This window comes from Canis lupus, chromosome 1, assembly GCF_011100685.1.
Source record: "Canis lupus familiaris isolate Mischka breed German Shepherd chromosome 1, alternate assembly UU_Cfam_GSD_1.0, whole genome shotgun sequence".
NCBI lineage: Eukaryota > Metazoa > Chordata > Mammalia > Carnivora > Canidae > Canis > Canis lupus.
In genome coordinates this window covers 100647019-100661479 of record NC_049222.1, presented here as the reverse complement: position 1 = coordinate 100661479, position 14461 = coordinate 100647019, and the positions used below count along the sequence as shown (strand labels likewise).

At 45.7% G+C, this 14461-nt stretch overlaps 1 protein-coding gene across 5 annotated transcripts in view; it reads right to left on the bottom strand.

Moving 5' to 3' along the window:
- The window catches only part of ZNF606 (zinc finger protein 606), a 71114-nt gene that overhangs the window by 16676 nt on the left and 39977 nt on the right, over positions 1-14461 (bottom strand). For 2 of the 5 annotated variants that reach the window (XM_038527455.1, XM_038527456.1), the window contains exons 3-5: positions 11421-11533; positions 10402-10458; positions 9775-9863 (exon numbers count right to left, since the gene is read on the bottom strand). In XM_038527455.1, coding sequence (XP_038383383.1) covers positions 9775-9863; positions 10402-10458; positions 11421-11451 — 177 coding nt within the window. In that variant the 5' untranslated portion in view covers positions 11452-11533. The other 3 variants (XM_038527453.1, XM_038527452.1, XM_038527454.1) reach the window with 3 other exon arrangements.

Below are 14461 nucleotides of genomic sequence, written 5' to 3'. Positions count from 1 at the left end.
TCTCTGGAGATGAAGATACTTAAGGCCAGGACCAGAAGAAAGCAGACTACAAGCACTGGGTTGGAGTCTGCTAAACATGTCGATGTAGGACCTGAGAGGAAGATGTAAATATTCACAGGCTGTCTTCCTGGCCACTAACAGGAGGTTTCCACTCTCAGTTCATTCCTGTCTCAAGGGACTGGAGCTAAGAGTGAGACAGGTTTGAGCAGAGCAGTCCATGCCAAAGAGAATCAGCTACAGCTGCCATCAAAAAGCACCTGAGTTTTAAAATGTTCCAGGAGAGGTTTTTAGGAAAAATAGAAGCAAGAATACTTAACTAGAAGGGAGGAGAAAGGGAACCCTGGGTGGCGCAGTGGTTTGGTGCCTGCCTTTGGCCCAGGGTGCGATCCTGGAGACCCGGGATCGAATCCCACATCGGGCTCCCGGTGCATGGAGCCTGCTTCTCCCTCTGCCTGTGTCTCTGCCTATCTCTCTCTCTCTCTCTCTCTCTCTCTGTGACTATCATAAATAAATAAAGAAAGAAGGGAGGAGGAATTACAACCTAAGTCTGACTTTCGTATGAATGCATCCCTCACAGTGCTCTCTTAAAAAAAAAAAATTATTTATTCATGACACAGAGAGAGAGAGGCAGAGACATAGGCAGAGGGAGGAGTAGGCTCCTTGCAGGGAGCCCCATGTAGGACTTGATCCCCAGACTGGGATCACACTCTGAGCCGAAGGCAGACGCTCAACCGCTGAGCCACCCAAGCATCCCAATGCGCTCTCTCTCTCTCTTTTTTAAAGATTTTATTTATTTATGAGAGACACACAGAGAGAGACAGAGACACAGGCAGAGGGAGAAGCAGGCTCCACGCAGGGAGCCTGACACGGGACTCGACCCCAAAGGCTGCCCTGCTCTCTTTTTTAAAAAAGATTTTATTTGAGAGAGAACACATGCGAGTGAGTGAGCACAAGTTGGGGGTCAGGGGTGGAGAGAAGCAGACTTCCTGCTGAGCAAGGAGCCAGGTGCAGTGCTCAACCCCAGGACCCTGGGGATCATGACCTGAGCCAAAGGCAGATGCTTAACGGACTGATCCATGCAGGCACTCCTCTCATAGAGCTCTTAAGCAAATCAATGTGAACTTGTTACCTAGGCCCATCCAGATGGAGTAGAGCATGCCCTCCCCGTGGTGACAATGGGAGTGAGCTATCCATCATGGTTAGTATGTTAGAATCCCCACAGGCCCCAATGGCTTCTAGGTCCTCTCATCTGTCTGGAAATTGGCTTTCTGGCCTACCCCTGTCTGTGAATTTCCACTGCAAGTGTCCTGTGAGCTTCTACCCGTGCCTTCCCAGCCTGCTATGTCACTGCCCTTCCCATGACCTTCCTTTCTGTCCCAGCTCAAGGTTCACAAACTGAGCTTATTATCTCTGATCAGGGTCAGCCATCGTGACTGGGTCTTAAGTGTATCAGCCTTGGCTCTGTCAGACTCAACTGCTCCCCCTCCACCTTCACACAATGCCTGGCTTAAAACACAGAACTGATTCTGCTGCAATAATTACATGACTCTGAAAAGCACTTAAAATTGCTGAGCACAGGGGCAGCTCGGGTGGATCAGTGGTTTAGTGTCGCCTTCAGCCCAGGGCCTGATCCTGGAGACCTAGGATCGAGTCCCATGTCAGGCTCCCTGCATGGATCCTGCTTCTCCATCTGCCTGCGTGTCAGCCTCTCTCTGTCTCTGTCTCTCATGAATAAATAAATAAATAAATTAATTAATTAAATAAATATTTTAAAAAAAATTGCTGAGCACAACCTCACAGTGAAACTTTGTCTAACCCTTGGACTCATCAAGGCAAATACCTTGGTTTTCTTCTACAGACCTGCCTAGGCCTCAGTTTCCCTGGTGGGTGGTGCTTCCTTTCACAGAGCAATCATCCCTTCTAACCAGGGTGCTCCAGGTGTGCTCACCTCATACTACCTCATCTCCCCAGAGGGTGGCATCTACTCGATGGCTTCTAAGTTCACTTACACTTAACAAGGTGAAGGGGTCAAGCTGGTGAACTGAGCCACAAGTTAACCACCATGCCAGTCACTCCTCCCAAGACAGAAATGGAACCCGCATGCACAAATTTAAAAAGGAATCAAAGAACTACATCTAATAGACACTGAAGGATTGAAATTATCAGAGTGATTCTGCAACCTTTAATCAAATAGTGGACAATGGCAGTGATCATAAATGACTGCTAAATCACACATGAAAAGCAGACAGGGAACATATCTGAATAACATGAAGACTGATGGAGGGGCAGCTATTAGCCTAATCCATCACATCATCTGAAAATGGGACCACCAGACAACCTGTGCCCACTAACGCAACACAGGAGGAAGGACCTAGCACCAGCTATGATGTACTCTTACCAAAAATATGGGACCTGAATCTACTCAGCCCTCTAGCCCAGTTATCAGTTTACAAGGAGACAAAGGGAAAAGAACTCAACCAATGACATCAAGAGGGCAAAATCAGGTAAACCAACAGGACAAGTGACTAGTTTCTTCAGCATATAAAGTACACGGTGAGTGGTCCTTGTTTGAATCCTTATTTGAACAAACCAATCATAAAAGATATTTTGGGGACAAGTGGGAAAAACTGAACATTGCCTAGGTATTAGCTAGTAATAAGGAATTACTGCTGTTAATTTTGTTGTGTGTGATAAAGGTATTGATAAAGATATTGTTTTCTAAAAAGTATGTTATCTTTTAGAAATATACACCTATTAAGTGTTTATAAACAAAATGACAAAATAGCTTAGATTTGCTTTAAGATGTTCAGTTTTTTCAAGTGTCAGCATAGATGAAAAGGCAGGCAGAAAGCTGAAAGTTGCTGTTATTGAACACAGGTGTTTGTAATAATGCCCCCCAACCAAGAGATGGTCACATCCTAAATCCCAGAACCTATGACTGTTACCTTAACAAGACAAAGAGACTTTGCAGAGATGTGATTATGTTAAGAATATGGATTTGGGAATGTGAACTGGTGCAGCCACTCTGGAAAACTGTGTGGAGGTTCCTCAAAGAGTTAAAAATAGACCTTCCCTACGACCCAGCAACCGCACTGTTGGGGATTTACCCCAAAGATACAGATGCAATGAAACGCCGGGACACCTGCACCCTGATGTTTATAGCAGCAATGGCCACAATAATCAAACTGTGGAAGGAGCCTCGGTGTCCATCGAAAGATGAGTGGATAAAGAAGATGTGGTTTATGTATACAATGGAATATTACTCAGCCATTAGAAATGACAAGTACCCATCATTTGCTTCAACGTGGATGGAACTGGAGGGTATTATGCTGAGTGAAGTAAGTCAATCGGAGAAGGACAAACATTATATGTTCTCATTCATTTGGGGAATATAAATAATAGTGAAAGGGAATATAAGGGAAGGGAGAAGAAATGTGTGGGAAATATCAGAAAGGGAGACAGAACATAAAGACTCCTAACTCTGGGAAATGAACTAGGGGTGGTAGAAGGGGAGGAGGGCGGGGGGTGGGAGTGAATGAGTGACGGGCACTGGGGGTTATTCTGTATGTTGGTAAACTGAACACCAATAAAAAATAAATTAAAAAAATTTAAAAAAATATTGATCTTAAAAAAAAAGAATATGGATTTGGGGAGATAATCTTAGATGATCCAGGTGGGCTCAATGTAATCACAAAGGTCCTCATAAATGAAGGAGGGAGCAGGAGGGTCTTAGTCAAAGCAGATGTGACACTGGAAGCAGAGGTTGGAGTGATGCACATTGAAGACAGAGGTAGGGACCATGAGCCAAGAAATGCAGGTAACCTCCAGAAGCTGAAAAAGCAAGTAAGCAGATTCTCCCCTGGAACCTCCAGAGGGAACACAGCCCTACAGACCGCCCCCCGCCCCCGCCACCCATTTTTGGTCTTCAAAAAGTGTTACCATTTATTGATATCTGAAGGGGAGAAGACATAACAATGTATGTCAAAAAAGAAGTATCAGTGGAAAGATAGAGCTGGCTAATTGCCAAGAGCCTACAGACCCACTTTAGACTTCTGAGCTCTAGAACAAGAGAGTAAATTTATATTGTTCTAAACCATTAAGTTTGCAGTAATTTTTGGTAACAGGAAGTAACACAAGATTCAGATTCCACATTATGGTTTAAAAATCTGCCAAAGTTTTCTAAGACAGGGAAATATCCAGAAGAGGCCTTTGTTTGGCACATGGTGTTCCACACATTCTTGCAAGATGAGGTAACAGATGAAAGTGCTGCGGACCAAGGAAACTGAGCAGAGGAGATTCCAGGCCCACACGTTGGAAGTGGCTACAGTGGAAGAGGTTTCCAGGAGAGGATTTAGGCTCTGAACTTAAATGATACAGTGAAAGCAGGAATGAGAGCCAGGATGAAAACAAGTAAGGAGGTGAGTCTGTATTCAGGACAGCTTTGCTAGTTGTCCCACCTTCCAACGAGCCACTCCACCTTATGGGCAGCACCACCACCAGATGTGTTGGACTTATACTTGGGCAACACAGCTTAGACCCTTCTCACACACAAGACTGTGCATGGTTCTAAGGTTGCTCGGGTTGAAACCGTGGAGTTGAAACCTCTTCCCCAGGATGTGGGGCAGGGAGGTCTGTGGCCTGACAGCCAGCTGCATACCTGGGGAAACAGGGAGGAGCATAAGCAACTTGATGATCCTGGCTCAACCAGCTCCATTGGAACTTAGAGTGAGACTTATCGGAAGACAGATGCAGACATGGACACAGACACACACACGAAGGGAGGCCTATGGGGAACCAAACTTGCTCAGCCATAGCAATGCAGGATGCTCAAATGCCTCACTGCTCTTTCCTAGGGAACAGAGACAGAGGCGCCCTGGAGCCAAGAGAAGTACATACAGCACAAGAGGAGACCAAACTCAGAGGCTGAAAGGAAAACAGAATAGAGGCCACAGCTACATCCAACTTTCAATGAACTGCAATTCCACTTCCCCAACTGAAGATTTCAGTATAAAACAAGACAGGCTGACACCAGAGAGGCTCTCAAAGAACAAGAATTCATTGAACATGAAGACACAGCAATTGCTTCAGGAGGCCCACCATGTAACAGAAGGCCTCAGAAACAGAACAAAAATAAAGGAATAGGACAGGACAGATTTTTTCTACAAGGGTTCTTAAAAGAAGACACAAAAATACTAACCATAAACAAAGACAGATCTATTTGACAAAAATATCCTGGAAAACACTTGACTGATCAAAGACACCACAAAGTTAAGAGACACTGGGAGAAACCAATTCATACAAGGCAAAGAATCAGAATCCACGATACAAAAAAAAAAAAAAAAGGAATCCACAATGCATGTAAATGCCTACATATCAACAAGTCTGATTCTACACAAATCTGGGAATGAGAGAGAAATGCAGATGAGCAGTAATGATATGAAGATACTCAACCTCACTAGCAATCAAGGAAATGAAAAGTAATACACCTTTTGGGTCTTGAGGTAAGCAAACATTAAAAGATCTAAGTGGCAGCAAACATGCAAGGAAATTGGCACTCTTCCAGAGTAGTGAGAAGAGGCTTTGCACCTTCAAAGAGCCTTATGGCAGCACTGGTCATATTGAAAACACACACACACACCCTACAACAAGCAGCATAATTCTGCTTCTAGGGGCATATCTACATAAATATTTATACGTGTGCTCAAAGTGAAATTACAAGAATGTCCACACAGCCTTCCCTGGAATAGCAAAACTGGTGGGGACAGGGAACTTCTAAGCCCATCCATAAAAGGGATGAACCGGGGCAAAAGAAATGGACTTAAAAAAAAAAAAAAAAAAAAGGAAAGAAATAAATGGACTTATCACATGGATGGACCTTAAAGTTGGCCTTCAATAAGCAAGAAAGGTGTAGAAAAGCTACAGGAGAGAAAAGCATTACTTAAAAAAAAATAGAATAGGGGCACCTGGCTGACTTGGTCAGTAGAGCATGCAACTCCTAATCTTAGGGGTGAGTTCGAGCCCCACATTGGGTACAGAAATGGGTTAAAATGAAAATTAAAACATATTTTAGGGCTGCCTGGGTGGCTCAACAGTCGAGCATGTCTTTGGCTCAGGGCGTGATCCTGGGTTTCCGGATCCCTGTGAGGAGCCTGCTTCTCCCTCTGCCTGTTTCTTCCTCTCTCTCTGTCTCTCATAAATAAAATCTTAAGAAAAAATCTTTTAAAAATGGAATATTACTATCTCTGACATCTACAGAAACATTATCTATGAATGAGTATAAAAACAAATTAGCTGTGTACACACCCTAAGTGGTCATTCTGCATAAATGTGGAAAATGTGAATAGAATGTATAAAAGGAAAACTAAGCAAATATGACAAAGCATAACTGTTTATTCAGAATAATAGAGACGTTTGATTACTTTTCATACTTTTCTATAATTATGGGATTTGTCCAAACATTTGAAATATACAAGTATTTCCAGATTTGTAGATGTTATCAGAGTGGCAGGAATCATGGACTACCACACAGGAAGAGAAAAAGACCCACAGCTGGGTATATCCTAATATTGGGGCCTACAGTTCAGGCAGGCCTTAAAGATGCAGAATATGCAAAAGCACAACTGGAGGTGAAACAGAAGAGATGGGGGAAGTCAAGGGCCCAGTCTCATCAGCTGTGTGGACAAGAGGGACCTTAGAAGGCAAGACAGGATGGAGTAAGCCATTCTCAGGCAACCATACCTCAACTTGCACTTTACAAGCATCTGCTAGGATGACTTGAAAATGCCTCGCCCAAATTTCCTGTAATCATTCCTACACATATGTATGAGCCCTCACCAGGGCTCTCTCTGGCACTTCAGGGAATCTCCTAACCAGCTACACATCTAAACCATGGTGCAGTTTGAGAAGATGTAGAGGGTGCTGAGATGGATCTCAGTTCCTGCATTATCTGAAATCATGGACAGTTGGCTCATTCATGGAATCTAGAGAAATTCAGATGGGTTCTTTCGCATCTTCAGAATTTCATTAATATTTCAGGGCAAGCTCTTCGCAGGCAAGGAAAACACAACTACGTGTACATCCTCAAGACAATCAGAGATGGGTGCAGAGTGCTAGATTATTGTTATGTGCATGTTTATCATGCAGAAAGCATTGGTGGATTGTTATACAGGGATTTGAGAGCTGCCGTATTTGAGGAAACTGGGTGGAGATTTTTCTAGATGGGATATTATTTTCCTTATTCTTCAAAATAATGAGATCTGGGATTCCACTAGTTGAAACTTCACTATCCGACATGTTGCCCAGAATAGACTACTCAGATAACAAGGGATGACAGCATTTGATGTTTTCACCAGGTGAATGCTTTATTTCAGTATTTAATTTGGAGGGAACAAAGGAGGAATACGGAGCTCTTGTTAGTGTTCCTGAAGACCTTGCTTAATACAAAAACTCACATGATTCAAATCTTGAGTTTCCCACAAGGAAAAATCTGAAGTGAGTGTGGGGAGGGGGCCAGGAGCATGTTCTCAGAAATCACAACTCTTCAGACATTGAAGGGTGTTGTTATTTTAATTCTCCATTTTATTTTCTCAGCATTAACCCTAATTCTCAGAAACCACATAAATTAACAGCAGAGTGCAGCCCAGTGGTTATTAGGCTTCTTCACAGCATTTTAGTACAGCTAACTTCTATTCCCAAGCGACTGATTTGAGGCCCATCTTTCAGCCTAGCTCACTGCTGATTCTGTTAGTCTAAAAATAACTATCATAGCAGCAATGAGCATCACAGTCACCCGAGTTATGATGTCAGACAACGACCACTCTGTGTCACATGGTTCAGGCCCTTCTGCCTCCTGGGGACAGCAGTACCGCTATGTGGGGGTAGCATACTTGCGATGCACTTCATCTGTCAGCTTTGAAACTGTGGGAGATTTCATTACGTTTTATTTCAATTTGGGGAGGGAGGCATAAAGCTGAAATATTATTAATATTTTTATAGCTCAGTATCTCTTATTTGCTTGATCCATTATTCTAACTTAAAAAATCTAAATATAGTAATGAAACTATTTTTCTTTACCTTTCATAGTACGGAGTCAATAAAGTAAATGTAAATTTCCTGAATCAAGATAAAAATCTCTCATTTAGAAACACAGAGATAACCCTAAGGAACCAAAAACAGTAAGTTAAAAATGGCTGCCTCTGAATTATAAAAAGAAATAAAATATTGATGTGTACTACAATACAAATGAACCTTAAAAACACACTAAGTGACAGAAACCAGACACAAAAGACCATATATTATAGAATTTCCCTTTATGAGAAATGTCCAGAATAGAAAAATAAATAGATAAAGTAAATTAGTGGTTGTCAGGGGCTGAGGGTGGTGGGAACATGGGTTCCTAATAGGTACAGGATTTCTTTTTGGGGTGATATACACCCATGCTCTAGAAGTACATTATCGGTTGATAATACTTGCCCCATTCTGTGAATATATGAAAAACAAGAGAACTATTTACTTTAAAAGGGTGAACCTGTGGTATTGGAATATTTTAATAAAGTTGTCATGAAAAAATTTGTTTTTAAGTGGCTGCCACCAATGAAGAGGCTGGGCAGGAAAAAAGGGAGATGACACTTTTCCAATATTACCTATTCTGCTATCCTATTTCCTGCCACCTTTCCTGTATCAACTCTGCTATTCTAGTTCTCTCAGAAGCCATTCTTATGCCCTTACAGTCATAAAGTTCCCCTGCTTTGACTCCTATACTTCTTAGGTCTTGCTCCTAGGCCCTGGTCACACTGACCTGAAATGCAAGCCTGCTTCCCACAACCCGCTTCTCCCCACACTCCTGCCAGGGACATCCTTCCAGCCACATTTTAGACAGTGGCACCTCCTACTCCCAATATTTAAGAGGCTCTTTATTACCACCAGGATGGACCCCTGGCTCTGCAGCAGGCATTCAGAACCTGGTTGGATTCATCCTAGGCTCTCCATGCTAAATTCTAATTGGGGTCAGCCTTCGCCCAGATGCTGGTCATGCAATACCCCTGCCTCACCCCCCACCCAACACCACACACTGGTGGTGCTATAAAAGGCCAGACCCCTGCTTACCAGGCTGATGAATCCCCTTCACCTCCTGGTGCAAATGTGTCAGGTCTCCTGGGCAGCCACTCTCCCCACAGCAGAAAGACTCCAGCTGCTCTGTGCCCCAATGACTCTATGCAGACTGACCCACTTCCTAAGACATCAGTTGGGCTCAGCTCTTTCAAGGCTTGGGGCCTCCCCCAGCATCTCAGGCTCATATCCTGTACCACATTTACAGCACCAGCAGGCCATGAGCCCTCAGTAGCTGAGTGAATCATTTTGGAAAGGGGACTGAGAATCCCTCAGGACTGGGCTCAAACTTGTCCACGTTCCCCTCCCAGCAGGCAGACAGCTCACAGGACACCATCAAACTGAATCAGTACTGAATACATGAGGTAAGGCAGGAGGAGGAAGGGTGACTTCCAGCCAAAAGGGTTGCCCCTCATCTACCAAAACAACACACAGCACAGCTAGGGCTCAGGAATATGAATAGACTAATTAATAGTGTGGCTCCAAGTCATAGAAAATTGTTTGAATTCTGAGTGCTCAGAAAGCAGTAAACTTCTGGCCGATTCCTTCTCTACCCAACTCTAGCTGTTATAAAGTAAGGAACACATAGATTAGGATGGTGGGAAACAACTTGGGCACCTCAGGGAACAGCACAGCCCTTCAGGAAAAAGCAGAAGCCCACCTCACCTGGACCTCGGCTGTCGGGAGCCCAGTGGCCCTCTTCTCCTCCTCACGGTTCTCTTCCAAATGCCAGGCAGAGTCCTGAGGACATAGAGCTGGGGAGGAAAACAAAGTCATGGAGGCAGCTCTCCCTGCCAGAAGTATGCCTACATGAGTCCTTCCTCCTGGGAGGTGGGGGGTTCAGGGAAAACTGGTTTCTGGACCTCTCTGTTACACAAATTAAAAAACTCATCTCCTCATTTTATAGATCAGGGAAATGAGACTCAGAGCAAATAAGGAATGTGCCTAAACATGAACCCTGCACTGTCCCCCTTTGCTCTGAGGCACCGTCTCTGAGAAATAGTACCATTCATATCCTTTCTTGGCCTGAGCCACAAATGCCCACACATTTATTCTCATGCCCCTTTCGTGGCGGTATCACCATCACTTTATCTCCCAGTGGTGTGTTCTGATCGTTCGCTATTCCAGCTTTGAAAGAGACAGATCTGGACCAGAAACACTCCCCACTGCCCTATGCCCTAAATCCCCAGGTGGCTCCCTAGGTCTGATTCCTGGCCAAGGCAAGTCACTGCTGGGAAAAGCCAGGACATTGCAGCCAACATGGCCAAAGGGGACACAGGCTCTTTGACTCACCCCAGGAGGCCCACGGGTCAACAGCCGCCATTCCCCAGGACTGGTCTGTAAGGATACCTGCACGAAATCAGGTTAGGATAAGTAAAGGAAAGGTATTGGCACAACAATCCTAGCGACTAAAGGCAACAAAATGGAAAAGGAGATCGGTCTCACTGAAAGGTGTAACAGAGTTCCATAAACAGAGCCCAAGGGCATGTGACAAAATCCAACATAATAAGCTAGATTTGGGATGACTGGGTGGCTCAGTGATTGAGCATCTGCCTTCAGCCCAGGTCATAATCACAGCATCCCGGGATCAAGTTCCGCATCAGGCTCCCTGCATGGAGCCTGCTTCTCCCTTTTGCCTGTGTCTCTGCCTCTCTCTCTGTGTCTCTCATGAATAAATAAATAAAATCTTAAAAAAAAAAAGCTAGATTTATATCAGAAATGCATGTTAGTCACTATTAGAAAATCTGATGTGATATAGCCATAGAACAATATTTAAATGGCTCCTCCTTAAATGACTAAGGAGGTATCTGATAAAATATTTAACATTACCTAATTTTTTAAAAACCTACACAGTAAGATACTCCCCTCAGTGTCTTTACTGATAAATACAGGAAACCTCACTTAAAGATAGCATACCACTGACCTCACACTATTTAACACTGTTCCTAAATTACAAGCCAATGCTATAAAAACAAGAAAAAAATATGGTAGTGGTAGAGAAATTCTGATCAGATGTATGATTGTCTTCTAAGAAATCCCAAAATCGTTAGAAAATCTCTTAGAACTAATGAGACACCTTAGGAAAGAACTATAAAATATACAAAAATTACGTGGCATTTTACACCAAGTTTCCCTTTTCACCAAAAACCAAGTTGTTTCTTCTTTTTAAATCTCACTCAGTTCTAATTCTATACCAAGATCAAGAGACTCTCCTCCAATTCTTCAAAACCCTCAGCCCCTGTGCCACTTTGACCTCTGGCAGCAGCAGGTCACTGCTGAGGAGGCCCAGAAGAAACAGAATTTGAACTCACCCCAGGAGGCCCAAGGGTTGATGGCTGCCATCCCACAGATCAATGGACCAGGTGCCCTCCCAGGTGCACTTGATTCAGGTGATTCATTCACGGAATGCAATTGCAGTACCAACCTAACCACAAAAATAGAAAACACAAAAGTGGTCCTTTCTCTGAAGAAGAACCAGTAACAAAAAAGGCAGCCTATCCATAGAAACAACAGAAGACTTCTAGGGAGCATTATAAGAAAACAAAATTTACAAGTCAAAAACAACAGAATGAAAAGGGAGTTAAGCTGAAAAAAGAGCACAATCCAGGATTAGAGGGTGGAATTTGTCAATGGCTCCCAAGAGACAGCGAGTGACAACTTCGAAGTTAACTTTTTGGTGATTTACAAAAATTACTGTAAAATCTACATGCACTGCCCAATGAATCAGTGGCTGCCTAGAGCCGGCAGGGAGGGAGGAATGAGGAGTGACCACTTAATGGGTGCAAAGATTTCTTTTGGGAGGTGATGAAAATGTTCTAGAATTAGATAATATTTTATTGTACAACTCTCTAAATATACAACAAAACCACTAAGTTGTACTCTAAAACGTCTAATTTTTTGTTATGCAAATTTTACCTAAAAGGGAAGGGAGGGAGGAAAGGAAGGGAAGAAGAAATCAATCTGCAAAACCTACCAGGCCCAAGCCTGTCTGTTTACTGGTTCAGAGCCCAGACCACAAACTCCCTGGGTTCCAAGTCTTTGTGCAAGTCCCGAGACCTCTCTGAGGGTTCCAAGGCCAGCTGGCAGAGCTCTGGGTTTCCTGGGTGTATAAGGCACCAGGACGCCTACTGGGCCCCAGGAACACCGGGATCTGTGCCAAAGCTCAAAGGAGGCATACTACGCTGCACCGCTGTTTGCAACTTAACAAAATCCGCCGTCACTGCAAGCTGAAGGGAATGGGGGCTGTTCCCCTCCCACGTTCCACGTCTTCCTTCCGCGCCTCCGGTGGACCCGCGCGGACGAGAAACACCCGCTGGGGAAAGAAAGGTGTGCATGCCCATTAACAGCCTCAGAGGCGTCCTCATCACCTGCTGCCTGGCCTCCCGCCCAATTTTATCTGCAACCACCGGGGAGGAGCGATGCTCAGGAGCCCGTAGCAGCGAGCCGCTGGCCTTACCTGGTTCGTGGCTCCCAGCCTCCCACCCGTGAGCCGGTCCCCGCCAGTGCGCGCTCGGCAGGCGACTTAGCAAGCTCGGGCTCGCTCGGCCGGGGGCGTCCGGCTTTTGTTCCGCTCCAAGGTTTGGCCCGCGGGGCACTTAGGATCCTCGCGCGCGGCGGGGAAGACAAAAGCGTGCGGGGCCGACAGCCGCGACCCCGCGCCAGGCCCGACGTCCAGGGCTCCTCGGGTCCGCCCAGCCGGCCCAGCGCGGCCGCGAGCCCGGAGGCGGGAGAACCAACGGAAACGGGAGCGCGAAGGCGGCGTGGAAAGGGCAGGCGCGGGATCCGCCCTGGCGCCGCCCGGATTGCCGGAGTCGCGTCTTCTAGCTCGTTTCCCGTCCTTCCTATCTCTCCGCAGCGACAGAAACAGCGGCCCCACAGCCTCAGCGACCGCCTCACCTCGGCAGTGGACAATGGCGGCCGCTCCCCCGACGTCGACCAGGACGCGCGGCGCAGGTTGCTGGGAGTTGTAGTTCTGGACGGTGAGCTTCCGGCTGGTCCGGAAGCGCCGCCATGGCAGGTACCGGGAGCTGTTCGCCTGGAGTTGGCCTCCGCAGCGTCAGTGTCTTGCCAGGGCGTATAGTAGTATCCCGGTCCCCGCCGAGCCAGACAGTTCTGTCCTGGGCCTACACCACCCTCCCCGCCGCCGCTGCCCAACTTGGGAAGGCCTGAGTAGGTCGCAGCCCCGCGAGCCTCAGTGTGCGGTCTGTGAAATGGGGGCTCAGAGTAGCTGCGCTTAGCAATGCGAACTTGACGAAGTCTAGTCGTTTTCTGCGTCCGGGACGCAGGTCTGAACGCTTCCAAGGTTGTCCTTTCACTTACCATTTACAATACTGTGAGGAAGTAGCCGTTCTGATCCCCCTTTCCAGATGAGGCTGGTTTGGAACTTGTCGCACGTGAAACCTTAGTGTTTAGGATGCAAGAGATTGTTCCCAAATCTATCTAGATGATGAAGCTTTATCGGAGCCTAAGTACCCACCGACCTAAGTTGCGACGTATCTGGCGTCAGCATTTATTGCGAGGCATTGAAGACTAGAACGTAGAACGCGATTAACGAAATCTCTGCCTGGCAACCGGCATTCAAACCACTCCTGAAGAGCCTGGACAGGGAGGATGAAAAGGCTCCTCACTCGCTGAGTCACCAACCCCAGCCTCAGCTCTAGTTGAATCTGGAATCCCCAAATCCAGTGACAGCGCTTTGGGACTCTGTTGGAACCTTCTTCCCGGCTGAGTTTGAGGTGACCCTCAGGTCGAGCTTCCCTGGCTCCCCACCTTTTCCTCCTTGTTCCTGATCCATCTTGCCTGTAGATTTGTCTACCGTGGTTTCCACGGCTCAGTTGGGGGAACAGCAGGTAGTCAGGCAATTAGGGGCCAGATTTCAGACAGCCTTAGGGTCACTGTGATGGCTCTGATTCTGAGTGAAATGGGGAGCCATCCCACGGTTCAGAGCAGAGCACTAATGAGCTCTGGCCTCACCAAAGGATCACTTTGGTTTATGTGTAAAAAATGAGCTAAAAAGGTGAGGGAGGGAGCAGAATGCCCCTTAAAACCAATGTAGTAATCAAAGTGGGAAATGATAGCTTAGATCAGACTGGTGGTGATCAGCGTCCAGTTTTGGACGTCAGTATTTTATTTTTTTAAGATTTTTATTTTTTTTTAATTTATGTTTTATTGGTGTTCAATTTACTAACATACAGAATAACCCCCAGTGCCCGTCACCCATTCACTCCCACCCCCCGCCCTCCTCCCCTTCTACCACCCCTAGTTCATTTCCCAGAGTTAGCAGTCTTTACGTTCTGTCTCCCTTTCTGATATTTCCCACACATTTCTTCTCCCTTCCCTTATATTCCCTTTC